Source organism: Myotis davidii, unplaced genomic scaffold, assembly GCF_000327345.1.
Source record: "Myotis davidii unplaced genomic scaffold, ASM32734v1 scaffold88, whole genome shotgun sequence".
In the NCBI taxonomy this organism is placed as follows: domain Eukaryota; kingdom Metazoa; phylum Chordata; class Mammalia; order Chiroptera; family Vespertilionidae; genus Myotis; species Myotis davidii.
This window is the reverse complement of record NW_006300377.1, coordinates 5504047-5531902: the sequence shown is the minus strand read 5'-3', so window position 1 is coordinate 5531902 and position 27856 is coordinate 5504047. Positions and strand designations below refer to the sequence as shown.

At 40.4% G+C, this 27856-nt stretch overlaps 2 protein-coding genes across 4 annotated transcripts in view; one reads left to right on the top strand and one right to left on the bottom strand.

The window, feature by feature from the left end:
* Positions 1-73: 73 nt before the first annotated feature.
* Positions 74-26872, top strand: RBBP4 (retinoblastoma binding protein 4). Of its 3 annotated transcripts, XM_015572824.1 has the most exons (13): positions 74-241; positions 786-933; positions 4571-4716; positions 11399-11572; positions 12130-12245; positions 12359-12519; positions 12633-12759; positions 12896-12973; positions 17417-17493; positions 17603-17660; positions 17747-17857; positions 22894-22973; positions 26801-26872. In XM_015572824.1, the coding sequence occupies exons 1-12, from the start codon at positions 226-228 to the stop codon at positions 22957-22959; spliced, it is 1278 nt and encodes a 425-aa protein (XP_015428310.1). In that variant the 5' UTR covers positions 74-225; the 3' UTR covers positions 22960-22973; positions 26801-26872. The 3 variants fall into 3 exon arrangements, with proteins under 3 accessions (XP_015428310.1, XP_006777428.1, XP_006777427.1); XM_006777365.2 differs by lacking the exon at positions 26801-26872 and having other exon boundaries at positions 789-933; positions 22894-23867; XM_006777364.2 differs by lacking the exon at positions 26801-26872 and having other exon boundaries at positions 22894-23867.
* SYNC (syncoilin, intermediate filament protein) overlaps positions 23741-27856 on the bottom strand; it is a 9775-nt gene continuing 5659 nt past the window's right edge. Inside the window, 3 exon segments of the mRNA XM_015572825.1 lie at positions 23741-24983; positions 24986-25031; positions 26682-26806. Coding sequence (XP_015428311.1) covers positions 24858-24983; positions 24986-25031; positions 26682-26806 — 297 coding nt within the window. The 3' untranslated portion in view covers positions 23741-24857.

Below are 27856 nucleotides of genomic sequence, written 5' to 3'. Positions count from 1 at the left end.
AGCGACTCCGCGCGTCTGGATAGGCTGCGAGCGCGATTGCCCGCCCACCTGGCCGCTCGGTGCGCTCCGATTGGTCGGTGTTGGCGCGAAGGTCCGCGAAGCAGCCCTCACGCAGGGACAGCAGGAAACAATAGAGGCCGCGCGCGGAGAGCGAGCGTTCCGTAGCTTCCCCGCCCCTCCCGCAAAACGGTAGACCTCGGGATCCCCCTGGCTTTCCTGCACGCCATGGCCGACAAGGAAGGTGAGGGTGCCGGAGTCACCTTAGGAGGCGGAGGGGTGCCGGACTTGCGCTGCGGCCTTTACACGGCCTAACAGTGAGAGCAGGCCCGACTCTGCTGTGTGCGGTCCACACCATCGGAGGCGTGAGGCGAACTAGCCCCGCGAGGCGGGCTAACGGCGCGCAGCTGGCGGTGGGGCCCCGGCGGGTGTTAGGTCCCTCCTTGCGCTTCCTGTCGGTCTACACGCCTCTCTCCGGGTCTGCCCTGCACCGCTCCCTACACCCAGGGGTCGGGACTCGGGCCTCCTCGCTGGTCCCGTAGGCTCGCGCGTAGGAGAGCGTACTGGCGCGGCCGCGCCGTTACCCGCACGGCTAACGGAGTATCTGTCCGGATGACGTGAGAGGAGTTCCAACCCGCGGAGGCGGCGGGGGTGTTGGTGTCTCCGCACGGGGGAAATTTGGACAAACCTGCTCTGTATCAGGACTCGGGAGCCATACCGGTAGCTTTGGAAGTGTTTACGCGGTTTCTGTTGTGTTCGCTAATTTAAATTTATTTTTCATTTTTTAGCAGCCTTTGATGACGCAGTAGAAGAACGCGTGATCAACGAAGAGTACAAAATATGGAAAAAGAACACCCCTTTTCTTTACGATTTGGTGATGACCCATGCTCTGGAGTGGCCCAGCTTAACTGCACAGTGGCTTCCCGATGTAACCAGGTGATACGAATCTCTTGAACGTTGCTTTGGTGTGTCCTCGGTGTAGATTTGGCACATTGATTTCCCCTGTTTTTGTGTTGTTTTTCTCCAGTCACCCTTTACAGGGCATATGATCAAAACCTCTTGGTGACATTTTCTTCTAGACCAAAAAGTGGGCAAAATGTCAAATTACTTTATTTTCCCTGATAAGAGAAAACATGCTGTTCTTTTTCTGATACTGGGTTGAATAACCATATGACTTGTCAGCTTTCAAGAAGTGTTACGATGTGTCCAGTTTTTTAATCTCACAGTCTTTGGTTGTAGCTGGTTAATACAAAGGTGAATACAACATGGTAGCTGCCTGCAAGGAGCACAGTCTAGCTGGAGGAGCTGGTGTAACTAGGAGTTGTAGTTGTGTGTTCTCAGAGCACTTTTTAGAAGGATACTTAGGATGCTTAGAACGAACACCTGAAGGTGGGATGTTTTGCATATGAGGAATTATGCATGGTGAGAGATGAACCGCATATCTTACTCGTGTACCTCTAATAGAGGAGATAAAATATTTAATTTGGCTTACGTTTATTGAGGGTCTAGGTGCCACTTAAAAAGGCATACAGATTTAAATAAGATCCTTCCCTGCCTTAACTTCGTATAAGTATGTATAACCTATAACATTAAAAAAATTATCATGGGAGTGGCCAAGATAAAATGATGAAGGGAAAGAAAAATGACCTCAATGGGATATGAGGGAAGAAAGGCTCAAGTTTTAGCAAAACCAGTGTGCCAGTTGGAGTAAGGGTTTTCTATTATAAAACTTTCAGTTTTGAAACATTTAAAAATTATATTTTATGTATACTAAAAAATAAATTCCTCCTATCTTAGGTCTTTAGAAGTCTATGCTTCACTCAACAAGTAATTAGAGAATTGATATTGATCTTAAAAAGTTGATACAGATTTTATTAAGTTAAGAACGAGGCTGTTACCTTTGCAATAGCATTTTTAAAATGGGGAATTCTGTCTTAAGGTGGTTAAACAAAACCATAATAAATACCTAGACATTTAGAGTTGGGAGCTTTATCATTACCAGGAGTTCCCATATTCAACTGATCATCAGAATCGGCCATAAAAAAAGAATGAAATCTCGCCATCTGCAACAATATGGAGGGACTTAGAGGGTATGGTACTGAGTGAATTAATTAGAGAAAAACAAGTACCATATGACTTCACTTATGTGGAATCAAAACAAGCAGAAAAGAAACAGACTCAGATACAGAGAACATTTTCACAGTTGCCAGATGGGAGGGTGGTTGGAGAGCTGGGTGAAAAAGGTGAAGGGATTAAGAAGCACAAATTGGTAGTTAGAGAATACACAAGTGGATATAAAATACAGTACAGGAAATATAGTAATATTGTAACTATGGTGTCAGGGTATTAGACTTATCAGGGTGATCACTACATGTTATATAATGTCTGATCACTGTGTTGTGCATCAGAAACTAACAATGATAAATTAAAAATCCTATATAGTAAAAGGCTAATATGCAAATCGACTGAAGGGGGAACTACCGGTTGCTATGACTTGCACTGACCACTAAGGGGCAGACAATTCAGGAGCGTCAGTGCACTCCCACAGGGGGAGTCCCACTCAGCCAGAAGCTGGGCTCATAGCTGGCGAGCGCAGCAGTGGTGGTGGGAGCCTCTCCTGCCTCTGGCAGTGCTGAGGATGTCCATTCCCTGAGGGCTCCCGGACTGGGAGAGGGTGCAGGCCAGGTTAAGGGGACCTCTCCCCCCCCTCCCCCAAATTTCATGCACCGGGCCTCTAGTTGAAAAATAAAAAATTATTCAAATGTTAAAAAAAATTGAGTTCAGCAGAGGTGAAATTCTGTCAGGTATTCTCAATGGTAGTTCAAAGCATTTAGGAACTTGTCGCAGAATACTTGATGAGAAGTGGTTGGTGATTCCAGATTTACCAGTCACATGCCAAATTATAGTGAACCACTGGGTCCCAAATATTCCTCACCCCATACCTACTAAATCATTCTGGAATCCCAAAGCCTCCCATACAGTGATTAGCTAGGTTTGCAAAGCAATGAATTAGAATAAATTCTTCAAGGCTAAAATTTGTGCTGTCATCTTAGTTGTTTTCTATTCCAGCAGATAAACCTTTCTGTAATATTTGACATTGATCCAAATACCCTACCCTTTCCTTCCCTTTTTTGTATTCTACTCATATAACAATGTTCTGTTGTTTTTGTAATGAGGATTACTTATAAGCAAGCATCTAATGCCAAGTGCTTAGGTTTTTTGTGTATATGTTTTGATTTTGATGTTTATTCACATCCTTTAAAAAAATAATAGTAGCTCTATAAAATTCTTCCCTCACTTCCTCTGATTCTTTGTTTAACTTTCTAACCACAGGCATTCCCAATTTTCTATTGATAGTTCTCTTTTCTTTCCTATACTTTTTCTGTTTAATTTATAGATGTCCATCACCTCTTTGCAGAGGAATTCATATTGGTTATCTTAGACCTAACTTCTGGGCTCTTGAAATTTTCAGCTGCCTAGAGTCTAAATTTAATCTGTTTCTTAGCTTTCTCTCCCACTGTACTTTCCCATATCTAGAGTCAGATTTGGACTTTTCCTAGTTCTGTTAGTAGTTGTGTGATCTAAGGCAAGCTGTTTAATCTTGTAGTATTATGGTATTTCAATGATAAAAGATATATCCAGTGCCTAACATGGTGTCTGGCACTTGGTAGACCTTCCCCTTTGCTTAGCTCCTTTTTTTTTTTTTTTTTACTACCTGCTTATCTTCCAGCTATATTCCTTTGTATCTTTCATGTGGTGTATATGGACTTGTGTTTTAATCATTTGTACATGACTGCCTAATTGTCCCTGGTTTTTTTGAGGACAAGAATCATGTCTTAATCATTATGCGTCCATAGTTTTTGGAGCAGTGTGTCCAAGCAGTTAGGAAATATTTGAGCAATTAATTTACTAATGTTATTTCCTTTCCTTTTTGATGAAGTTAACTTAAAGAAGTAACCTAAAATGTTAGTGTACCCAACAAATTTTTCTTTATATCCAACCAGTTGTAATGGATGAGTAATTCCCATTTTATTTTGTTAGACTTTTCCCCCAAAGCAATTGTAAATTTTTGATCAAGTTAAATACAGCTGGTCCTTGAATAACGTTTTGTTCATTCTAAAGTTGAGATGCCATAGGAACTTAACTTTTGTTTATATCCTTTAGCATGTGGTAAAATTGGCTTCATTTTATGTAATTTTGCCTAAAGTCACAGAACCTATCCATGTTAACTGATGATTTATTATACTTAAAAATGAAGTGCTATGTAGTCTTTCTTATACGTGGCTCTGTGGAAGTTACATTAAAAGTAGAAAATGACCTTGGCTGGTGTAGATCAGCCAGGTTGAGCATCATTCCATACACATGCCTGGGTTGCGGGTTCGATTCCCAGAGGAGGCATGCAGGAGACAGGCAATCAGTGTTTCTCTCCTCCCCTTCTCTCTCTCTAAAATCAATAAAAACAATCTTTTAAAGTAGAAAATGATTTTCTCTTCCCAAGATCTTGTTGTAATAGTGCTCTTGCATAGATGTATTTGTTACTAATTTGAATGGTGACCATATATTGCTATTACAGACCAGAAGGGAAAGATTTCAGCATTCATCGACTTGTCCTGGGGACACACACATCGGATGAACAAAACCACCTTGTGATAGCCAGTGTGCAACTCCCTAATGATGATGCTCAGTTTGATGCTTCACACTACGACAGTGAGAAAGGAGGTAGGAATCTTAAAAGTGAAAGAAGGAGTCTATGAGATATATTTTTCATATCTTTGAATTGTCATCAAAAGAATGTTCAATATGATAAAGAAGCCACAAGATAGAAATGATGTTAAGCTTCGGAAAGCCCGAGTTTGCAGTAGAAGTATTAGCTGTCAGAATACATACCTAACACAAAGTTGGTTCTGTGCCTTTTCTATAAACCTTCCTCTACTAAATTTGGTGCTGGGGGTATTTCTAGAATTGAAAGAAGCAAAAATCCATCATATTTTATTGATGTTCATGCACACATTCTCAATGTGGGACATGCTGCCCCTAGCAGGGTAAAAGTTGTTTTTTGGGGAAAAGTGTGTTTGAAAACAACCTTATTCTTTGAATGTATAAAGCACAGATATACATAGCATATGTAAATAGATAATACAGGATATCTGGTATTAAAATTTCATCATGGTGTCAAGAAAATGTCATAAGGTTTCTTAGAGGGGCAATAATGGAAAAAAAGATTTGGGAAACACTGGCTTAAATTACCCTTTCTAGGTTTGAAGTGGTAAAAATGACAACTATGGCCCTCGCTACATACATAAAAATTAAGTGAGCCATTTAATTATATCCTAATTTTAGGAGGTAACTTAAGGGTTTAACTTTTCATGAAATACTTTCTCTCTTAGAAGAGGTACAGTGAGTGAGTTTCCTTTATTGTTGTCCTTGAACTCAAATTAATACTGAGAAGTAGAAGATAGCCTCTAAGATTTGTGCTCTAATAAATGGATGTTTCATGTTTATTATCTTAGATTTCTTCTGATTAGCAGAATCCATTCTTTTATCTAAGTTATTTTGAGCTTCAGTTATTTTTCGGTATTGTAATGTGCAGTTGATCTTTTGAGCATTCCATATTTAGCTTAGGATGATGCAGAATGCAAAATAACTTCTTAGGATAAAGGTCAGCAAATATTTTGTGTCACTGACCCAAGTGTGTAGCTATAAGATATGATTACTGGAAAGTTATTTTCTGGGTAGACATTAGTGATGGGGGGTGAGGGGGTTGAATTTAGACTCAGAGGCTGGATACCTGGATATGCCACTCATTAATTATGGTTTTAGGTAACTTTTAGCCTTTTATTAGATGAAGATAAATTTTCTTTAGGATTTTTGGTTAATATTTAGGGACAAAAATACTCTGGTAATGTAATAAGTCATTTTTAAATATCAAAGCAAATATAAAATGATATGGGAACCCCCATAAACATATCCCTTTTAGATAACTGTTAAATTTGATACATAGTTTTCAGAATGATTTATCCCATTTATTGAATTACTCATTCAAAAGATGTGTCCACTCCCTCCTGGCAAGTGGACATCCCCCGAGGGCTCCCGGGCTGCCAGAGGGATGTTTGACTGCCAGCTTAGGCCCGATTCCTCTGGGGAGCGGGCCTAAGCCAGCCGGTGAACATCCCCTGAGTGGTCCCAGACTGCGAGAGGGCACAGGTCAGGCTGAAGGTCCCAGACTGTGAGAGGGCACAGGCCAGGCTGAGGGACCCCCCCCCCCAGTGCACAAATTTTTGTGCACCGGGCCTCTAGTAATTTAATATTTGACTCAGGATATTAGAACTTATTCTTAGTTTCAAAATGTTTATGGACTCAAAAAGTGACTTGGTATAGTAGAAATCAGAATGCTAGTTACCTAAGTTTGTAGAGGGAGGGGCCTGGTTGGGAAGGACATTGCAATGCCTTCTAGGGGGCCATATGCTCTATATTTAATGGGTGGTGGTTCCCTTGGTGTATTATGCTTATGTAAAAATTTGTCAAGCTAGACATTTGATTGTATTATGTTACACTTCAAATTTTAAAAATGTTTTATATAGAGAGAAACAAGATAGGAATACAGTTAAATCTTGATAGTTTTCAGTTTACTATTCAATCATGCTCCACAACACATTTTGGTCAATGATGAACCACATATACTATAGTGTTCCCATAAGATTATAATGGAGTTGAATTTCCTTGAAGAAATGGAAGGATATATGGTTTAGGAGGAATTTTTTCCTCTGTGATAGGTACAATATCTGTGTGGGTTGGCAGTAGATTCCCTCTCACAGCACCTCAATTTTGAGTATGCAGATTACATCCCAATCAGTCAGCCACTGACGGTTGCGGCACAGAAGAGGCTGTCCTCCCAGCGCTATGTATGCAGAGGACACTTGTCTCCCTTCCAGTTCTAGTTTGAATGGTCTTCAGAGTACATTGCTGTACATTCTTTGTTGAGGACCTAAGATCCTGTACAAGCACACAGGTCCACAGGATCTACCTTAACACGTATTAAGTGCCACTGCCACTTTAGTAAAAGCTTTCTGTGGTAGTATGAAGCCATCTGGTCCCTGTACTTTGGAAATATTTTCAAGTTGTGGTAAATTTTATTTCATCATCAATTTAATGCCAGAGAGAGCCCTTTGTGCCAGATAAGTTTAATAAAACCAAAAACAACTTTCCAAAGTCAAAATATTGAGCCCTGTCCCAGTGGGTCGGTTGGTTGGGGAGTGTCGTCCTATACACCAAAAAAGGTTGGGGTTCGATCCCTGTTCCGGGTCAGGGCACATATGGGAGACAACTGATCGATGTTTCTCTCTTATATCAATGTCTCTGTCTCTGTGTTTATGTCTGTCGTCCTCCCTTTTCTCCCTTCTCTCCCATCCTTCTTCTCTCTCTAAAAATCAATAGAAACATATCCGCGGGTGGCCCTAGCTGGTTTGGCTTAATGTAAAGAGCATGGGCCTGCTGACTGAAGGGTCTGGGATTCCATTCTGGTCAAGGGCACAGGCCCGGGTTGTGGCTCCATCCCCTGTGGGGGGTGTGCGGGCGTGCAGGAGGCAGCCAATCAATGATTCTCATCATTGATGTCTCTCTCTCTCTCTCTCTCTCCCTTCCTCTCTGAAATCAATAAAAATATATATTTTTTTTAAAAACTTTAAAAAAAAGAAACATATCCTCAAGTGAAGATTAATAAAATTGAGTTTGTAGTTCTACATTCTCTCCATATTAAACACTTCTTATGAGTACCACAAAGTTTCTTAATCTAACCACTGTTTATGCAAGAGCCAAAAACCACATTGCCAAGATAATTCTCAGTGTTCTTTTATCTTTCCATCTTGATTTTTTTATTCCTACTCATCTTTAGGTCTCCTGACAGTCACTGTTAATGGTCAGCTACACTTAGCCAGTTTCTCCTCTGTATTTCCAATCCAGCCCACATCCCTATTCACAGAGCAGCATTGACAGCTTTGATGTTCTGTTTCTGACCCTGTCAGAAGAAAGCCAGGGGAGATCTCATGGGCTGGGTCATAAGGTCTGTGGTAGTGTACAGTAATATCCTAGGCATTCACTCACCAGCTCACACAGAGCAACTTCCAGTTCTGCAAATTCTGTTTATGATAAATGCCTCATTCGGGTGTACCATTTTTTATCCTTTCTACTGTATTTTTACTGTATCTTTTCTATGTTTAGATACACAAGTACTTACTATTGTGTTACAGTTGCCTGCAGTGTTCAGTACAGTGACAGGCTATAAGTACAGGTTTGTGGCCTAGGAGCAGTAGGCTATAACATATAACTAGCCTGGGTGTGTAGTAGGCTAGAGATTCTAGGGTTGTGTAAGTGCACTCTATGATGTTCACACAATGATGAAGTTACCTAACACATTTATTAGAATGTTTCCCAGTTGTTAAGTGACTCATGACTACATTAGTACCACAGTCTTTCTACTTCAAGTTTGGCCAATAACAGATCAGCTTCAACTTATAGAAATTTTTTTTTAAATATATTTTATTGATTTTTTACAGAGAGGAAGGGAGAGGGATAGAGAGTTAGAAACATCGATGAGAGAGAAACATCGATCAGCTGCCTCCTGTACGCCCGCTACTGTGGATGTGCCCGCAACCAAGGTACATGCCTTTGACCAGAATTGAACCTGGAACCCTTCAGTCCGCAGGCCGATGCTCTATCCACTGAGCCAAACTGGTTAGGGCAGAACTCTAATTATTATTTTTATTATTGAAAATCCCCCTTTTCCCCCCTCATTGACCCATTGTAGCACGTCCTACCCCCTCACCCCAGGCCTTTACACCCTATTGTCTATGTCTATGGGTTATGCATAAATGCATACAACTTCTTTGATTGATCTCTTCCCACCCATTCTCCCTCCCCTACCTTCTCTCTCAGATTCCACAGTCTGTTCTGTGCTTCTATGTTTCTGGATCTATTTTGTTCATTATATTCCACATATTCTAATTATTTTTTAATAGATATGTCCTCATCTATATAAAACCTCAATTATAAATCCTCTATGCTGATTTTGTTGTTATTAATCCTCACCTGAGGATATTTTTTTCATTGATTTTTAAAAAGTGGAAGGGAGAGGGAGAAACATTGATGTGAGAGAGATACATCAGTTGGTTGCCTCCCGCACGTTCCCCAACTAGGGCTGAGGATTGAGCCTACAACCCAGCTACATGCCCTACTCTTAAATCGAACCTGTGACCCTCACTCTGAGGGCTGACGCTTTAACCACTGAGCAAATGACTAGGGCTATGCTGATTTCTTACAGTTAGGGAAGCCCTCTGTTCAGTATATACCCAGTACTGAAATAACCCATATTTTGTAACAATTACTTACTGCTCTGTGGGCTCCATGCCGGTTATTGCTCTTCCCTTGTTATTGGTATCTCTTTTCTGACTGTTAAGCTTTTTTCATCTGTAGTTATGTCCCCATGTTTGTTTGTTTTGGGGGGGTGTGTGTTATTAATCCTCACCTGAGGATATTTTTCCATTGACTTTTAGAGAGTGGAAGAGAGAGGGAAAGACAAGAGAGAAACACTGGTGTGAGAGAAAAACATCGAATGGTTGCTTCCTGCACCAGCCCTGACCCGGGCCCAGGCCGGGGAAGAACCTGCAACCAAGTTCCGTGCCTTTAACTGGAATCAAACCCAGGACCCTTTGGGTTTGATAAAGCTGACGCTCTATCCCTAAGGTCTAAGTGGTTGCCAACCTTTTAGACCTCACGGACCACGAGTGGTCTGTGGACCACCAATTGGCAACCACTGCTCTATCCAGCTAGGGCTATGTCCCCATGTTTGGACTAAAAGTTCCTTGACATCATGCATCATATGCCTTCTGTTTTTAAATTGTAGGTGCTCCATGGTCTAGAGGTCTTTAAAAAAACTTGTTTAATGTGGGTTTTTCTCTTTTAGAGTCTATTTTGAACTTTATTTTTAGGTTTTTAACTTCTTTGAAAATTTTGGTCTTCAACTTGTAAAAGTTATTTTAAAGTTGAAAGTTATCTAAACTGCTAGCCATATTACTCATCTATGTCTTTGTTTTTTGAAAAGATTTTTATCCTTCAAAGTATAATACTTGTATAACAGTGCTGTTGATAGCATTTTCATTTACTTCCAGAACTTGCTTTTTGGATAAGGTATTTGGGGCTTAGAAATTGAAGGCCTTCCCCAAAACACCAAGCTAGTAAGGGGCAGAGTCATTTAGGCTACGGTGTGACTCTTAGGTACCTTATCATGCTGTCTTGTATAATTTTTTTGACTAATCATTGACTACCTTTGTTTATATTATGTTTGCCAAGATTTACATAATCACAAATAATGTTGTGTTTTACATTTTATAATGGTACTTAGGAGAACTCTAAGGGCATGCAATAGTCAAATATGAATTTTAAAAATGCTTTTGTCTAGTCCTTGCCTACCTGGTTTATTTCAACCAGGGACTATGTTTGCCAAGTATAAGTGGGGGATTGGAAAATGAGAGAGCTCTTGTGGCTCTGTTTTTCCTCACTGGGACTAAGAGAAACTGTAGGAAGAAGATACGGTGTGATATTTCAGAAAGATTACCCCAAACGGGAGCTTTAAAAATAGTGTAAGAGGGACTCTTTAGTACCAAGCACATTGTGTACTTCATGTTCATTAAAATAGCAACTTGGGTTTTATTTACTCAGCACACTTTTTTGGTACTTTAAATGAGATTTGAAAACTGCTTATTGAGAACCTACTTTTGAAGTAGAGTCCATAGTGTTCCTTAATTTTATTTATTTTTAAAAATACATATTTTTTTATTTATTTCAGAGAGGAAGGGACAGGGAGAGAGAGATAGAAACATCAATGATGAGAGAGACATTTGAGAGACATTGATCAGTCTGCCTCCTGCACACCTCCTACTGCAACCCAGGCATGTGCCCTGATTGGGAATTGAACCATGACCTCCAATTTCATAGGTTGATACTCAACCACTGAGCCACAACAGCTGGGCTATTTCTTAATTTTAGATAGTAATCTAATACTCTCATTAGGTACATAACTACGAGGGCTGAAAGTGTACTAGGCTCAGAATCAGAAAAATAGGAATTCAGTTTATGTTCTGCCATATTCATGTCACCCTTATGTGTAAAATTTTTGGAGATAATAACTATCTTCTGGGCCCAGAAGATAGTTATTAACTCTGTAGGGTTGTGGTAATCAAACAAAATAAAGGATGTGAAAGCACTTTATGGTGCTAACAAATGTCTAGATTACTTCCGGTATTATGCCAACTTGCTGATAAAAAGCCTTGTCTGTGTAATGCTTTGAATGTTATATAGAGAGTAGCTCTTGTTTTGTCTTCATTTGCAATTAATTTCTTATTTACAGAATTTGGAGGTTTTGGCTCTGTTAGTGGAAAAATTGAAATAGAAATTAAGATCAACCATGAAGGAGAAGTAAACCGGGCACGTTATATGCCACAGAATCCATGCATCATTGCAACAAAGACTCCATCTAGTGATGTTCTTGTTTTTGACTATACAAAACATCCTTCTAAACCAGGTACCTGCTCTCTTCAATTCAAATACAAATGTCACTATGGGAATACATTGCTCCGCTCAGTCTTTTAGTTGCTTTTGTTATTCCTTGCATAACTTAATATCTTGTCATTTATATTGATATGTGTGGATAGTCTTCAACTTTAAGTGAAAAAATGCTTCTTTACATAGAACAGAATGATGGTGCAGCTTAAGCATTGTATATTTGGTCATAATAGGTCTGTATTGCTTATAAATATTAAGAGCTTTAGAGCTCTTTTTTTAAAAAAAATACTGATTTCAGAGGGGAAGGGAGAGGGAGAGAGAGATAGAAACATCAGTGATGAAAGAGAATCATTGATCAGTTGCCTCCTGCACAGCCCACATGGGATCAAGCCGGCAACCTGGTCATGTGCTCTGCTTGGGAATCTAACCATGAACTGCTGGTTCATAGGTCGATGCTCAATCAGTGAGCCAAGCTGGCTGGGCAAGAGCTTTAGACTTCTTGATAAGAATTTCATTATGCTCAGTAGATCCATAGAGGCAGTGAAATGGATAGTCTTGATGTGTCTTACTTTGCAGATCCTTCTGGAGAGTGCAACCCAGACTTGCGTCTCCGTGGACATCAGAAGGAAGGCTATGGGCTTTCTTGGAACCCAAATCTGAGTGGGCATTTACTTAGTGCTTCAGATGACCATGTGTGTATCCTTTCTATTTTGAAACAAATCTGGGCTTGTTACCAGTTTCTTTTCTGGGGTATGTGGGGAGGTGAGAATCTTCCTTTTTTATAATAGTTAATTTTGCATTTAAGACCATCTGCCTATGGGACATCAGTGCTGTTCCAAAGGAAGGAAAAGTTGTGGATGCGAAGACCATCTTTACAGGGCACACAGCAGTAGTAGAAGATGTTTCCTGGCATCTGCTCCATGAGTCTCTGTTTGGGTCCGTTGCTGATGATCAGAAACTTATGATGTGAGTAGAATCCATTTTTTAAGTTTTTCTTCATAAATTATCTAAGTTTTATATTTAGTTGCCCATTTTCAACCTATTTTTCCTGTTTTTTGTTGTTGTTTTTTGTACTAAAGCTGGGATACTCGTTCAAACAATACTTCCAAACCAAGCCACTCAGTTGATGCTCACACTGCTGAAGTGAACTGCCTTTCTTTTAATCCTTATAGTGAATTCATTCTTGCCACAGGATCAGCTGATAAGGTTAGTTTGGTTTATTTTAAAAGAAAACAGGGTGAATTTCTCTGGGTTCTTTTGAATTCAGAGCTCTTTTACTTAGGGGTTTTCTTTTTTTTTTCTCATAAAAAATTATTGATTACTCTTTCCATTCTTTACATAGACTGTTGCCTTGTGGGATCTGAGAAATCTGAAACTTAAGTTGCATTCCTTTGAATCACATAAGGATGAAATATTCCAGGTAAGAGAAGCTAAAGCTGCCCTGATGGTTTACAGCTTTGGCCCACCAACCAAAGGATCGCTGGTTCGATTCCTGCCCAAGGTCACATATCTCAGTTGCAGGTTAGATCCCTGGTTGTGGTGTGAGCGGGAGGCAATCAGTCGATGTGTCTCTCTCACAATGATATTTCTCTCTTTCTCCCTCTCTCCCTTCCATTCTCTCTCTAAAAAAAAAAAAAAAAACTGGACCTGAACTTTATCTTGAATTTTTTCCTGCACAAGTCAAGAACCTGGAAGTCAACTCTAAAAAAAAAAAAAAAAAAACCTGGAAAAAAAATAGCTTCGTGAGGATTTTTTTTAAAAAGCAGCAGCAGTTAAGGCTATAATATTTTATTTCTATTTCTATTTTTAATTTATTGATTTCAGGGAGGAAGGAAAAGGGAGAGATAGAAACATCAATGATGAGAGCGAATCATTTATCGGCTGCCTGCTGCACACCCCTTACTGGGGATCGAGCCTGCAACTCGGGCATGTGCTCTTGACCGGAATCAAACCCAGGATCTTCAGTCCGCAAGCCAACGCTCTATCCACTGAGCCAAACCAGCTAGGGCAAGGCTGTAATTTTTTTTTAAGCAGAAGACCTTGATGTACAACGAGGCATGGTTTATTTCATTGCTATATTAGTAGAAATGTTTTGTGTGCCTATGCTAATCTCTAGGAATTGGGGTTGTTTTTCCTCTATTCTATACTGGCTCCATATTTTCTGCTTCAGCTTCAGCTTTTTTTCTTTCTTTTTTAAATGTATTTTTAGAGAGAAAAAGAGAAACATTGCACATTGCTGGGTTGCCTCCAATGACTGGGAATCGAATAGGCAACCTTTTGGTGCACAGGGCATTGCTCAGCCAACTGAGCCACACTGGCAGGGCTAAAGCTCCTTTCTTTTTTTCTTTTTCTTTTCTGTTTTCTTTCTTTTTTTTTAAATCCTAACCCAAGGGTATGTTTTCTGTTGATTTCTAGAGAGTGTGGAAAGGATGGGGAGAGACAGGGAGAGAGAAACATCGATGTGAAAAAGACACATTGATTAGTTGCCTCCCACGTGTGCCCAGGTTGGGCCTCAGAGATTGAACCTGTAACAGAGGTATGTGCCCTTGACCGGAATCAAACCTGAGACTCTTCAGTTCTCAGGCTGAAGTTCTAACCACAGAGCCAAACTTGCTGGGGCTAAGCTCCTTTCTTAGCATGCAAAGCTCTCTAGCTCAATTCAAGAAAGAATCACTATATTGAAAGCTTATTGTAAGGGTACTGTAGAAATGTTAGTCTTTGCTTTCAAAGAATTTAAAATGTTATAGTGAGGAAAGGCCCATTTTGTATCACTATAGTAAAACATTGGCCCTGGCTGATATGGCTCAGTTGGTGGAACATAGTCCCATGCACCAGAAGGTGGCAGGTTCAAGTCCCAGTCAGGGCACATGCCCAGGTTTTGGATTTGATCCCCAGTAGAGGGCCTAAATGAGGCAGCCAGTCTGTGTTTCTATTGCACATTGATGTTTCTCTATCTCTCCCTCTTCCCCTCTCTAAAATCAATAAAAAAAAAATACATTTTAGAAAAGAAACACATTGTTTTGTCAAGTGTTAAGACCCTGAGAGTCCTCAGAATTAATTCTGGTGTGTGAGTGTGGCATCCAAACTTGGCTCATATTCTTAACACACATAGTCTCAACCTTATTTTCTACTCTTCAGTTTGCTCCAAGTAACATTTTGTCTTGTCTCTCTCTCTTTTTAATATACATTTTTATTGATTTCAGAGAGGAAAGGAAAGGGAGAGATTGAAACATCAATGATGAGAGAGAATCATTGATTGGCTACCTCCTGCACACCGCCCACGGGATGGAGCCCGCAACCTGGGCATGTGCTCTTGGACGGAATCGAACCTGGGACCCTTTAGTCCGCAGGCTAATGCTCTTTCCACTGAGGCAAACCTGCTAGGGCCTCACCCTATCTCTTTGTCCTTGCTTATAATGGTGGTATTGCCTGGAGGGTATCCAAATTCTTCCTTAAATACTGGTTGCTAATGCCCTCTTATCTGTACCATGAAGCTAAGACTTCCTTACCAAACAGAGAAGAGTGGCCTGATGCACGAAATTTGTGCATAGGGCTGGGAGTGGGAGGGTGTCTCTTAGCCCAGCCTGTGACCTCTCACAATCTGGGACCCGTCAGGGCATGTCCAACTGCCGGTTTAGAGATTAGAAAAAACCTTGTAAGAGAAAAAAACAAAACAGAGGCCACTCCAGCGAGGGTGTGTTCTGAGGAGCTAGGGTTAACTTTCTGTGTGAAGATTTGCCAGGGCAGGGAAGAGGGGAGGAAGGAGAGAGAGAGAGAGAGAGAGAGAGAGAGAGAGAGAGAGAGAGAGAGAGAGAGAGAGACCCCCACCAAAGACTCCAGACTCTTTTGTTCTAAAGCACAAAACTTTGTTTTCCCCATGTTTATTGTATGTCTAAACACAAACCATCATGTACTTCAAGCAACATGTGTTAGAGAAGGAGAATGCAGCCTTAAAGCAAAGGGTGGGTGTGTCAGAAGTAACTCCTCTCGTCCCCCAGCTGAAGCTCCTCAGGGGCCTGCCTGTTTGTGAATCCACATTTATCTTGGCTCATAGGAGGTTAGGGAGTGTAGCATTATCCTGGGAGGGGAAGGTCGCAGGGACTGCACCAGTGGTACTCGCCCCAAGTTTTATTACTTCACCCTCCCAGGTCGCTTTCTACCCCACCACGGATCCAAATAATGGGGTCGGAGGTCTGCAGCTGGACGCCTCCCGGCAGAGAGCACACTGGGGGTCGGGTGGGCCAGCTCCAAGGCCTGACCCCTGCCAGCTTCCTGCCTTCGGGCAGCAGCTCAGGGTGGTCCACCCTCCCACACTAGACTCAATCTGACTGGGTGGGGAGAGATTGGGCAGCTCCGTGGCAGGCGGCTCTGCGACTAGCACCTTTGAATTGTGTGCTGCTAGGGGGGAAAGAAAAGCCTCCCCAGAGAGGTTTTTCAAAAGCCTTCAGGGACCAGAAGGTTGGCCAGCCTGGGCCTTCCCCCAGCAGCTGGCCCCGCTCCCCACCCGCACCCACCTTGGCACCACCCGCGTCCACTGCCACCCACCCTGATTCCCATTCCCCATCGGGTAGGCAATTGGCACCTGCTGGCCAGGGGGAAGGACAGGGAGGTTGCCCAGCAGGCCTGCCTGATCAGGCAATCAGGGTGGTCAGTGCGTGTCATAGCAATCGGTTGTTCTGGTTATTCCACTGTAACGGTCACTTAGGCTTTTAGATAGATAGATTGATTGATTACTAGAGGCCTGGGGCACGAAATTTATGCACTGGTAGGGTCCCTAGGCCTGGCTGGCAATCAGAGCCAATCGTGGCGTCCTGGCTGCCGGCCGGGACCTTCCTTCATTCCGTGCTGCCCCCTGGTGGTTGGCGCACATCATAGCAAGCACTTGAACCCTTGGTCAAACTCCCAAGGGGACAGTTTGCATATTAGCCTTTTAGATGATTGATAGATAGATAGATAGATAGATAGATAGATAATTTTATTTCATTTTTTTAATCCTCACCTGAGGATATTTTTCCATTGATTTTGAGAGTTGAAGGTAGAGGGAGAGACAGAAAGAAGCATCAGTGTAAGAGAGACACATTGATTGGTTGCCTCCTGCACACATCCTGACCAGGGCCAAGAAACTACAACCAAGGTACGTGCCCTTGACCAGAATGGAACTCGGGACCCTTCACTCTATCCACTGAGCCAAACCAGCTAGGGCTTACCAAACAGTTTTCACAATTATGTGAGTTGTCTATGTAGTAGCTAGCTTTATTTTAATAAAATAATTGTAATGAGTCATTTTTAATCTTATGTATAGCGCTGAATTCATAATAAGTACTTGGGAAATTGTGTGATCTGTACTATAGTTCTTAGGTCAGAATTTGATTACATTTGGCTAGAGGCCAGAATAAATAAAAAGGTCTTCAAAAATATAAGATCAAATAGAGTAAAAGCTGATATCCTGGGTCTAATAATGGGTTATTTTCATACCAAAAATGATCTTGTCAGTTTTAACTTTATGTCTAAAATGCTTGGAGGCCCTGGCAAGATAATTTTCAACTGGTTAGAGCATCATCCCAATATGCCAAGGTTGCAAGCTCGATCTCCAGTTGAGGCACATACAGAAAGGAACCAGTGAATGCATAACTAAGTGCAACATCAAATCAATCTCTCTCTCTCTCTCTCTCTCGTCTCTCACCCCTTCCGTTTCTCCCTCTCACCCCCTTCACCTCTCCCTCTCTCTATATAAATCAATTTTTTAAAAATACTTTGAATTCTCTTTTTATTTATAAAAATTTAAGTTGTTAAATATAATTTTAGGTGCTTTTCACTCAATTTTGTAGTTGAAAACCTCTGTTTCCTTTATTCTTCTCTGTAGGTTCAGTGGTCACCTCACAATGAGACTATTTTGGCTTCCAGTGGTACTGATCGCAGACTGAATGTCTGGGATTTAAGGTAAGTCTTGTATTAGTTACTTTTTTGTGGAATTATTTTCTTTTATTTATACTTTCCAAAATTAGTTAGGAAAAATCTGCTTTAACTTTTGAAAATCTTTTTGTGCTAGTAAAATTGGAGAGGAACAATCCCCCGAAGATGCAGAAGATGGGCCACCGGAGTTGTTGGTATGTACAAACATTGAGCAATTGAAGTAATCTGTAATGTAATATCCACTATCTGCTTTTTATATCTGTTTTCCTCCCTTCTTCAGTTTATTCATGGTGGTCACACTGCCAAGATATCTGATTTCTCTTGGAATCCCAATGAACCTTGGGTGATCTGTTCTGTGTCAGAAGACAATATCATGCAAGTGTGGCAGATGGTGAGTATTGAGTCATTTGGGGAGGTTACATAAAGGAGGCAGACTGTCACTTCATATTTCTATACTTAATGAACGCAGCTGGCATTTCTGTTCAGTGTGCTCCTTTGTGTGATTTTAGTGCTTGTCCGTACATTATCATATCATGTTCAACTTCCTGCTCTTTATCTTCATCTGGTTAACCCACTGGTATCTCAGACTCAACTAAACTGGACTTTGCTTCTTTCCCCATTCTCCCTACTCCCCTTTCCTTCTGACTTGGCTGTTTTCCATATGGCTTTAGTATTTCCCCATCTCACCACAGTTGAAAATTGAAGTTCTCTTCCGCTATATATTCACCTTTAGGTCTAGTTCACTTACCAGACTTTATGTTGTCTAGCTCTGCAATGTTTCTCTAATCTATACTCATCTTACAAATACATCCATTCCCAACTTTCCTGTCTATTTCACACCCTAGTTCAGTGATGGCGAACCTATGACACGTGTGTCAGAGGTGACACATGAACTCATTTTTTTGGTTGATTTTTCTTTGTTAAATGGCATTGAAATATATAAAATAAATATCAAAAATATGTCTTTGTTTTACTATGGTTGCAAATATCAAAAAATTTCTATGTGACACGGCACCAGAGTTAAGTTAGGGTTACTATGGTTGCAAATATCAAAAAATTTCTATATGTGACATGGCACCAGAGTTAAGTTAGGTTTTTCAAAGTGCTGACACACCGAGCTCAAAAGGTTCGCCATCACTGCCCTAGTTTTTTGCTCAGGTTCTCATTACACTTGCTGGCCTATTGAAGTAACCTCCTATTTGTTGGCTTGCCTCTTGTTTCTCCCTCTTGGCTAGCAATTGAATATCTAGGAAAGGTTATTCCCTTGAAGTGATCTGTGAACATGCCTAGCACAGTTTCTACCACAATGTCATTTTTAGAGTGCTTAAAATTTAATGGAGAAAACTGTAATCTCTAATATATAGCAATACAATAAAACAGATATATTCTAGAGATGGGTGAGAGTGATAGTATGGTAAATTTTATGTTTGTGTTTACTACAATTTTTTAAAAAAAACAAAAACAGTTGTATGGCTTTTCAGTGATTATACCCTGAATAATGAAAAGAATTCCAAAGAAACTTTTGGTTTCTCAGGATAGATCTAGAGCCAAGAATAAACTCCAGCGGAAAGTTTTTGGCTCAACACGAGGAAAAATGTTTTAAAACTTCACTATAGTCTGGCCGGTGTGGATCAGTGGTTCAGCATTAACCCATGTACCAAGAGGTTGCTGGTTCAATTCCCAGTCAGGGCACATGCATTGATGTTTCTATCTCTCCCTCTCTCTCTCACATCAATAAAACATAGTTTTAAAAACTGTATTAAAAAATATAAACCTTTCCTACAGAATCGCACTATTGATGAGAGTGTTTGTGGCCTATGAGATTAACAAATGATATACTACAAACATACTTTGGAATAGCATGTATCAAAGAAGTGTGCTTAGCTTTGTAAGATACTCATGACAGTGGTATTAAGTAGAGAAAAAGCAGGTTGCAGAACAGCATGGTGGAATCTCATTTTTAAATTATGTGTATCTGGTCATCTGTTTAAATACTTGTAGGTATTTATTTAGAAGTCTGTTTGCCAAAATATGGTTGGTACATTTAGAGAGTTATTGATTTCTTTGTATACTTCAAGGATGTGTTACATGTGTGAACAGAAAATCCACCTCACACACAGAAAATTAATATAAAATGTTGAATTCTAACAGGAAGGTGAAATGGCTTCCTTGGATAATCTCTCAATTAAAGGTATTTTAGTAGTTGCCATGGGAATGTTGTAGGATATTGAACTCCATAACCTTCAAGGCCATTAATTCCAGGCCAGGTTGTTACTTTACTCAGTGTGTGCGTGTGTGTGTGTGTGTGTGTGTGTGTGTGTGTGTGTGTGTAAGAATTGTGGTAAAAAAAGAAAAATTGTGGTGTAAGAAATAAATACTTGGTTTCTGTTCTAGTTTCTGTTACAAAGTGCCCAAAAACCTTAGCATTTCCTGAGTGGTAGGAGTCTCTTGCTATATTTAAAAAATAATTTAAAATTTTTTCAGTTACAGTTGACAAATAACATTGTATTAGTTTTGGGTATACAACACACTGATTAGATATTTATATAACTTAGGACAGTGATTTTCAACCAGTGTGCCACAAGAATTTTTAAAACATGCAATACCTGACTATTTAGTCAGGGGCATTGACCTCTTTTCCCTTAGATTGTGAAAACTAAATTTAAAAAAGACAATAGCCAATACAACAGTAGCCATTCAGTGTTAATGAATCAAAAAATTTTTGTCAGGTCAGCAAAAATTACATTTCTTGGTTTGCTGCAAAATTTTAGTAGTTAGTTTGTGTGTCATGAGATAAAGTTGAAAATCACTGACTTAAGAAATGATCACCTGGTAAATCTAGTATCCATCTGACACCATGCATAATTATTACAAAGGAGTCTATTGCTATTTATAAGGAGTTCCTTTGGGGCACACCTTAGTTTAGGGTAAGGAGGTGACTTAAGGGGCCCCTAGATATAGCCTCAGGATGAGGCTGGTCTCCAGAAAGACCAGACACTTGATTAGAGAGTTAGAACTTTCAGTTCCACTAACCCGCAGATAGGGGATTGAGCTCTATAAAAAGTTTTGGAAAAGCCTATAAAAAGCTCTTGATCTGATCAACTTCCAGGTTGGTGAACATATTGATGCCACCCAGAGACAACATGGAAGCTCTGTCCTCCCTCTCACCTTGCCATATGCATTTCTTCCATTTGTTCTGAGTTCTAGCCTCTATAGTAAACCAGTAATCTATATATATAAAAGCCTAATATGCTAAGTGTCTGACCGTTCGACTGGTAGCTATGATGCGCACTGACCACCAGGGGTGCAGACACTCAATGCACAGGCATGGAAACATGGAACAGACTGATGAATCTCAGGGGGAAGCCGGAAGAGATTAACCAAAGATCTTATATGCATACTAGAGGCCGGGTGCATGATGCACAGATTCATGCACCTGTGGGGTCCCTTGGCCTGGCCTGCAGGAATCGGGCCGAAACCAGCAATCCGACATCCCCCGGGGGCTCCTGGATTGCAAGAGGTTGCAGGCCAGGCTGAGGCACCCCACTGGTGCACAAATCAGTGCACTGGGCCTTTAGTAGTAAATAAAGCACTTACCTGAATTTAGTGAGTCATTCCAGCATATTATCAAACCTGTGTAGAGGGTTGTGGAATCCCCACATTTATAGTCAACAAATTTATTTATAAGGGACTCCTTATAAGTAACAAGTAGCCTGGGTACTCATAGCACTCATATTACTGGTGCCCAAAGTGAGGATAGTCTTGTGGCACTGAGCCCTCAGTCACATCCCTCAAACCTGTGGAGTCTAACACTACCTCTAATTAGTTAATGTCAGGATTGAAGTGACATGTTGGATGCCCAGTTGGCATTAGAGAATTGGTGTCAGGGGAAAAGGCATTATACATTCATTGTCAGAAAACACACAATTGTATACATTTCCCTGCGGTCAGATCACAAGCTCCTCAAAAACAAGTGTATCCCATACTTTGTAGCACCTAGCCTGGTGATTTATGCATAGTAGATGCTAAACTAAGAACAGTAAATTTTGTCTAAATGAAAGTGGTGTCTGTAATTAACATTATGCCCTTGTAGACAGATGTTTCATCAAGAACTAGAAGTAGAGTTTTTTATACGCAAGAGCATTTTTTTATTTTAAAAAATTATAAATTAAGATTTGGGCCAAAACAGGTTTGGCTCAGTGGATAGAGCGTCGGCTTGTGGACTGAAAGGTCCCAGGTTCGATTCCGGTCAAGGGCGTGTACCTGGGTTCCGGGCACATCCCCAGTAGGAGATGTGCAGGAGGCAGCTTATTGATGTTTCTCTCTCATCAATGTTTCTAACTCTATCCCTCTCCCTTCCTCTCTGTAAAAAATCAATAAAATATATTTTAAAAAAAGATTTGGAACATATAGTGATGGTGAGATGGGGTTTCTTTCTTTTTTCGTTTTTTTTTACATAATTCAGTGATTTTTGTATATTCACAGAATTATGCAACCAATACCCCAGTTATGCCAGAAAGAAGCCCCATAACCACCCATACCATTAGCCATCACTCCCCATTTTCCTCTAGTCCACCCAGCACTAGGCAACCACCAATCTACTTTGTCTATGGATTTGCCTATTCTGAACATTTAATATACATAAAATCACAATGTGTGACTGGTTTTTTTATATGTGTTTTTTTGTTTGTTTTAATCAGGAAGGGAGAGGGAGACAGAGAGATAGAAACATCAGTGATGAGAGAATCATTGATCAGCTGCCTCCTGCACACACCCCCAACGGGGATCAAGCCCACAGCCTGGGCATGTGCCCTTGACTGGAATCAAACTTGGGACCTTTCAGTCCACAGGCCGACGCTCTATCCACTGAGCCAAACTGGCTGGGTCATGACTGGGTTTTTTTATTGTCAAATAATATTTTATTGTATAGATATATCATTTTATTCATTAGTCTGTGAACATTTGTGTTTTTACTTTATTTCATTGCCTACTGGGGATTGAGCCTGCAACCGAGGGTCAACCCAGAATCAATTTCTAGTGCACTTCCCAGTGCACAGGATTATACTCAACCTATTGGGCCACACCAGCCAGGGCTTTTTACTATGATGAATGATGTCTGACTGAAGGACTCAAGAAGGTTGATTATCAAAACATTCAGTAACCGTACTTAAGTTTTGTGGGAATGTCCTAATCCAGGGGGTTGGCCTGTGGGTCAGCTGGTGCTTTCATTGGAACACAGACGTACCCGTTCATGTGCAGATTGTCTAGGCGCTGTCATCCAAGAACTGCAGAGTTGAATAGTTGCAATAGAGACTACATGACCCATAACCCTTTACCCGACCTAATCCATTTTTGAAACCTTAACTGTAAGAACTTGTGTTCATGTTTACTAAATACCCTTTTCTCTTTTTCTTGTTTTTTGGATAGGCAGAGAATATTTATAATGATGAAGACCCTGAAGGAAGTGTGGATCCAGAAGGACAGGGGTCCTAGATTCATCTGCACTTGTAATTTTTAGACTGCCTGCCCTTTTCCTCTCAACCCTGATAGTGATTTAACACTGGTTCTGAGACACAGACTTTGTTCAGCTATCCCTCTAAATAGGTACCATCAACAATGTTATTAACCCAATCCAAGGGTGTTTTCTAAATATTAACTGAGGGGCTTGATTCAGCAAAGCCACAGACTTAATATTTAAATTTTTTTCAGGAATTTTCTAGTATCAAAGATCTAAAGTAGCCACTGAAAGGGGAATATTGTGTGTGGTTATTTTATTTTTCTCTGTATGCCATATCCCCACATTTTTCAGGCTCATTTAAGTAAAGGCTAGAAGTAAATAAGGAATAGAGCCAAGAGAGGTAGGTGTGTGAGCCATGAAGTGTAAGTACTGCAAGATGTTTTTATTCAGGAATTAGGGGAGATTTGAGTCATAATTCCTACTCTAAAATCTTCACACCTGACTTTCCAGGATGCACATTTCCTACATAGACTAGTCTCCTCTCCGTTTCTTAAGTCAAAAGTATGTGTTCCTGTTTTCCATATATTTTTGCTTGTTAGTGTATTTCTTGAGCTGATTTCATATTATTTCTTTCCTTTCTGTGAAATGGTTTTTTTTAAAAAAACTTGGGACCACCAAGTTGTAAAGATGTATGTTTTTACCTGACAGTTATACCACAGGTAAGCTGTCCAGCTAAGTTGAGAAGAGTGAATCTATAGCTTGTATTTGTTTTTAAAATTAAATTAATCCTGGATAAGAGTTGCTTTTTTTTTTAGGAGTTAGTCCTTGACCACTAGTTTGATACCATCTCTGTTTTGGGTGACCTGTTTCACTAACAGGCCTGTTACTCTCTATGACTAACTGTGTAAGTGCTTATAATGAAATAAATTGCTTTTCTACATAACCCAATGCTGATGGGCTTTATTTAGTATGTAATATAATATCTATCAAACACCAGTCTCTGGCTTCTAGAAGAATTCTTCAGATGACAGTTATTTTCTGTGGTCTTTGACTACCAAGAGCAGAATTAATTATAATAGACCCAGAGCTATAGAAAACAGTTTTACTCCTTCACAGGGAAAGTGAAAGACATAAAACATTGAATCATAGGTGTACAGATTAGTCTTCGATAAAATAACATCTTTTTGAAGTCTATTCATAGAGAACTACATGGACTTTCAAGCATGTCAAAGGCAGTGTGGCAGAAAGATTTTAAGGCAAAATTTAAATTTGGAAAAGGTGTTTGAACCTTTTCTCTTATAGAGGTTGAATCTCCCCAGTATGTTTTTCACTGGGACCTGTTCTTAGAAGTGAGAAATAAAGGCTGAAAGCCACGTACCATAACCAGATAAAATGCCTGGTTCTTTGCAATCACTCAGTTTAACTGAGTAGATTACTCACCAAAAATCATTTTCATGAGGCATGATCTTTAGGGAAATCTGAATATCCTTAACCTTTAGATTCAAATTTAGTTCCTTTTTTCTGGAACTAAGTTCTTTTAGAGTATAGTGAAAATTATCTTGACACAAGAGTAAACTATGCGTCAGCATAAAAAGTAAACTTTGTAAAAGGATTCATTAAAAGTCCAACACTCATGGCACAAAAGAATTCAAATTATAAACCCATATAATGAAAATTGGCTGCCTTTTGACCCCACCTGTGCTCAAAAAAAAATGTTTTTGGTTTAGGTCAACAACAAGGCAAGTTTCATTCTGCACAAGGCTGCAGGGGTGCATATATTCATCCTTTGCTGCTGGTGGGCAGGAGGGACAGGAGGCTCTTTTTTTTTTTTTTTTTTTTTTTGGCTGTTCCTTCGTGCATTGAAATCATTACCAGTAGCCTGTGAAATAGAATCCAGCTAAGAGCTGACTGGTGCGTTCTGCCTCCAGCCAGCCTAGAATCTTTTTAAACAGGTCAGCCAGTATTTGTATCTTCCCCAGGGTGAATTGCTTGCCAAGTCCCTGGCACTCTTCTGTGTTTGGAAAAGGGTACTTAAGTGATCCTTTGTTAAGAAGCTTTTTTGGTTGTTTCTGGGTTACAGATTCGGCCATACATTTCTAAACAGCTCCTGTAAGATTGAAAGAAAAAAAGAATAAATTTATTATTTCTGCAACTTTAAATAATCCTATATAATAAAAGGTTAACGTGTAAATCGACCGAACTGTGGAATGAGCGATCGCCCTGATGTGTACTGACCACCAGGGGGTAGACACTCAACGCAGGAGCTGCCCCCTGGTGGTCAGTGTGCTCCCCCTAACACTGCTCAGCCAGAAGCTGGGCTCGGGCTGGCAAGCGCAGTGGCGGTGGCAGGAGCCTCTCCCACCTCCAAGGCAGTGCTAAGGCTGTCCAACTGCCGGCTCCCAGACTGCGAGAGGGTGCAGGCCAGGCAGAGAGACCCCCTCCCTAACCCTCCCCCTCAGTGCATGAATTTTGTGCACCAGGTCTCTAGTACAGTTTAAAGTTTATGACTGAATTTAGGAAATTTATTGTAGGTTTTGTTGGCAGAGATTGCTAGACTGTGACTCACATATGATCAGGGTTGACTTTCCCCTATGAAATATTTGGGTGATTCTTATTTGCAAAGTAATGAATGTGTAATGGTGATGGGAGGGGCTAGCTAAAATTTTTCTCTGTCCAGGTTAAATTTACACAGGTATTGCCTGAAATTCTGTAGTTTTGTTTCTTTGAATTAATTGTTGCTTTTTCCCTATTGTACTTTTAATCTGATCCACACAAAGGTGTTTAGCAGATCATTTTCCTCAATTACATGGTTCTAGTAATCTCCCAAACAATAAGCGCAGTCTGTTATGCCTGGAAAAAACACAGTAAAAGAAAGTCCTAGTGAGTTAGGAAAAGCATTAGTTACAGTAGTCATTTGTGAGTTTGTATCCAAGCTGTAAGATGAACTAGGAAATTGAGAATAAAATTTTTGGGCATCTAACTAGTATATACTTGACAGACCTTTTTTATTCTTAGTCTCTTTATCCAAGAGAATCTAAAATGTGAAAAATGAGAACATACTGGTATATAGAGAAATTAATGGATAGGTGTGTCGCTTGTTTCACATACTAAGCAATAATCCTGTTCCTCCGCTTATAAACAACACCCTCTTCAGCTTTTCTATACAGACAAATTTTGCTGCCTTGGCCTCTTTGTCATAGTTTGAATTTAGGTAGCATAACTACCTTCTGCTATTCTAAGGAAACTATTTATGAATAGCAGGTGGGGTAAGGTGGGAGAATGCAGAGCTTAGATATTTTATCCTGTTACAGAATTCCTGGTGATAATTAGGGCATATTTTTTTAGTTCTATCAGAAACAAGCATTCCAAATGAACCCTGAATGCTTGAACCAGGCAATTTGGCGGTATGTGTTATCCCTACATGATTTGTCATTAGACACACACTTAAGTTCTTTTAAGATATTAGTTCTGTTAAGAAAGTAAAATGCAAACTCCACTCTTGTACCCACAAGGATCACCTTGAGACTGTGTCTCGATTCCACCTGCCTGAGAAGTGGGAGTATTAGCCTGTTCCGGGCTCTTGGGTAGCATAGCCCTTAAAAAAAAGAGAGAGCCATTTTCCATCTGAAAAAATTTTCCCAGTTTTCATTTGTCTCCCACTGTTGAGTGAAATTTCCCTTGAGGAACATCTGCCCTCCCCACCATCCATCTCGCCAGCCAATGTTAGTTGAGATTTGGGTAAACAGCAAAAACTGACTTATAAGTTGAAAGCTCTTCAGTAAGGCTGATCCTTAGCTGCTCCATCTCTTTGTTCTTCTGTTCCTGGAGTTGCACTCCATTTCTTAATTGTGCCTGTTGTTCTTCCATTTTCTCCAGCTGTTCCTGCATAAGAGGGCCAAGAACATACCTGATGAGCTGAACAATAAAAATCTTACATTGTCCATTATAGTTTACAAAGCACTTTCTTGTATATTGTTTAATCTTCATAGATGTATTAAGGTTGAAACAGATTTGTTTTGACAAAGTGCTACTCCATTTGAAGATGGTGAAGAAAGGAGTCTTGTCCTTCAACCACAGCTTACTTAATGTAATCCTGCAACGGCAGTACTCAGAGGGATTTTAGTTTCACAATGTTAAGTGTTGGGGAGGATTTTTGTCCTCTTTTTGGTGAGCTGAGAATTTTATACATCTCTTGCTTACTCTATGAGCAAGTTTGTTTCCTTTAAGACTGAATTTGTTAAAAAATGTTAAGTTGGAAAAAGATGCTAGCCCTAGCAGGTTTGACTCAGTGGATATAGCGTCGTCGGCCTGGGGACAAGGGTCCCAAGTTCGATTTCAGTCAAGGGCATATGCCCAGGTTGTGGGCTGGATCCCCAGTAGGGGATGTGCAGGAGGCAGCCAATTAATGATACTCTGTCATCGTTGATGTTTCTTTCCATATCTGAAACCAATAAAAGTACATATTTTTAAAAAGAATAATAGAATTTCTTTAAAAACGAAAAGATGCTATGCCCTGTGGGCCCTCTCGAGCTTTCAGATAACTTTCCCATTCTGCCAACAGGCAGGATGCATTCTGTAAATTGTCTCTGCTGAGGCTTAATGCCTGAGGAATGAGGTAAGGAAGGTGTCTGCAAACCAGTCTGGTGTTTGTTCCTAGCTGGCATGGATCCTTAGGAAGTGTGAGGGAGTTGGGAAAGCATTAAAGTTTGAAGGCATATTTTTGAAGAATAGTAAGATAGGAATCCAGCCCTAGCTGGTTTGGCTTAGTGGATAGAGCTGCGGACGGAAGGGTCCCAGGTTCAATTCTGATCAAGGGCACATGGCCTGGGTTGCAGGCTCAATCGCCAGTAGGGGGCGTGCAGGAGGCAGCCAATTGATTCTCATTGATGTTTCTATCCCCCTCTGAAATCAATAAAAATCCATTTTAAAAAG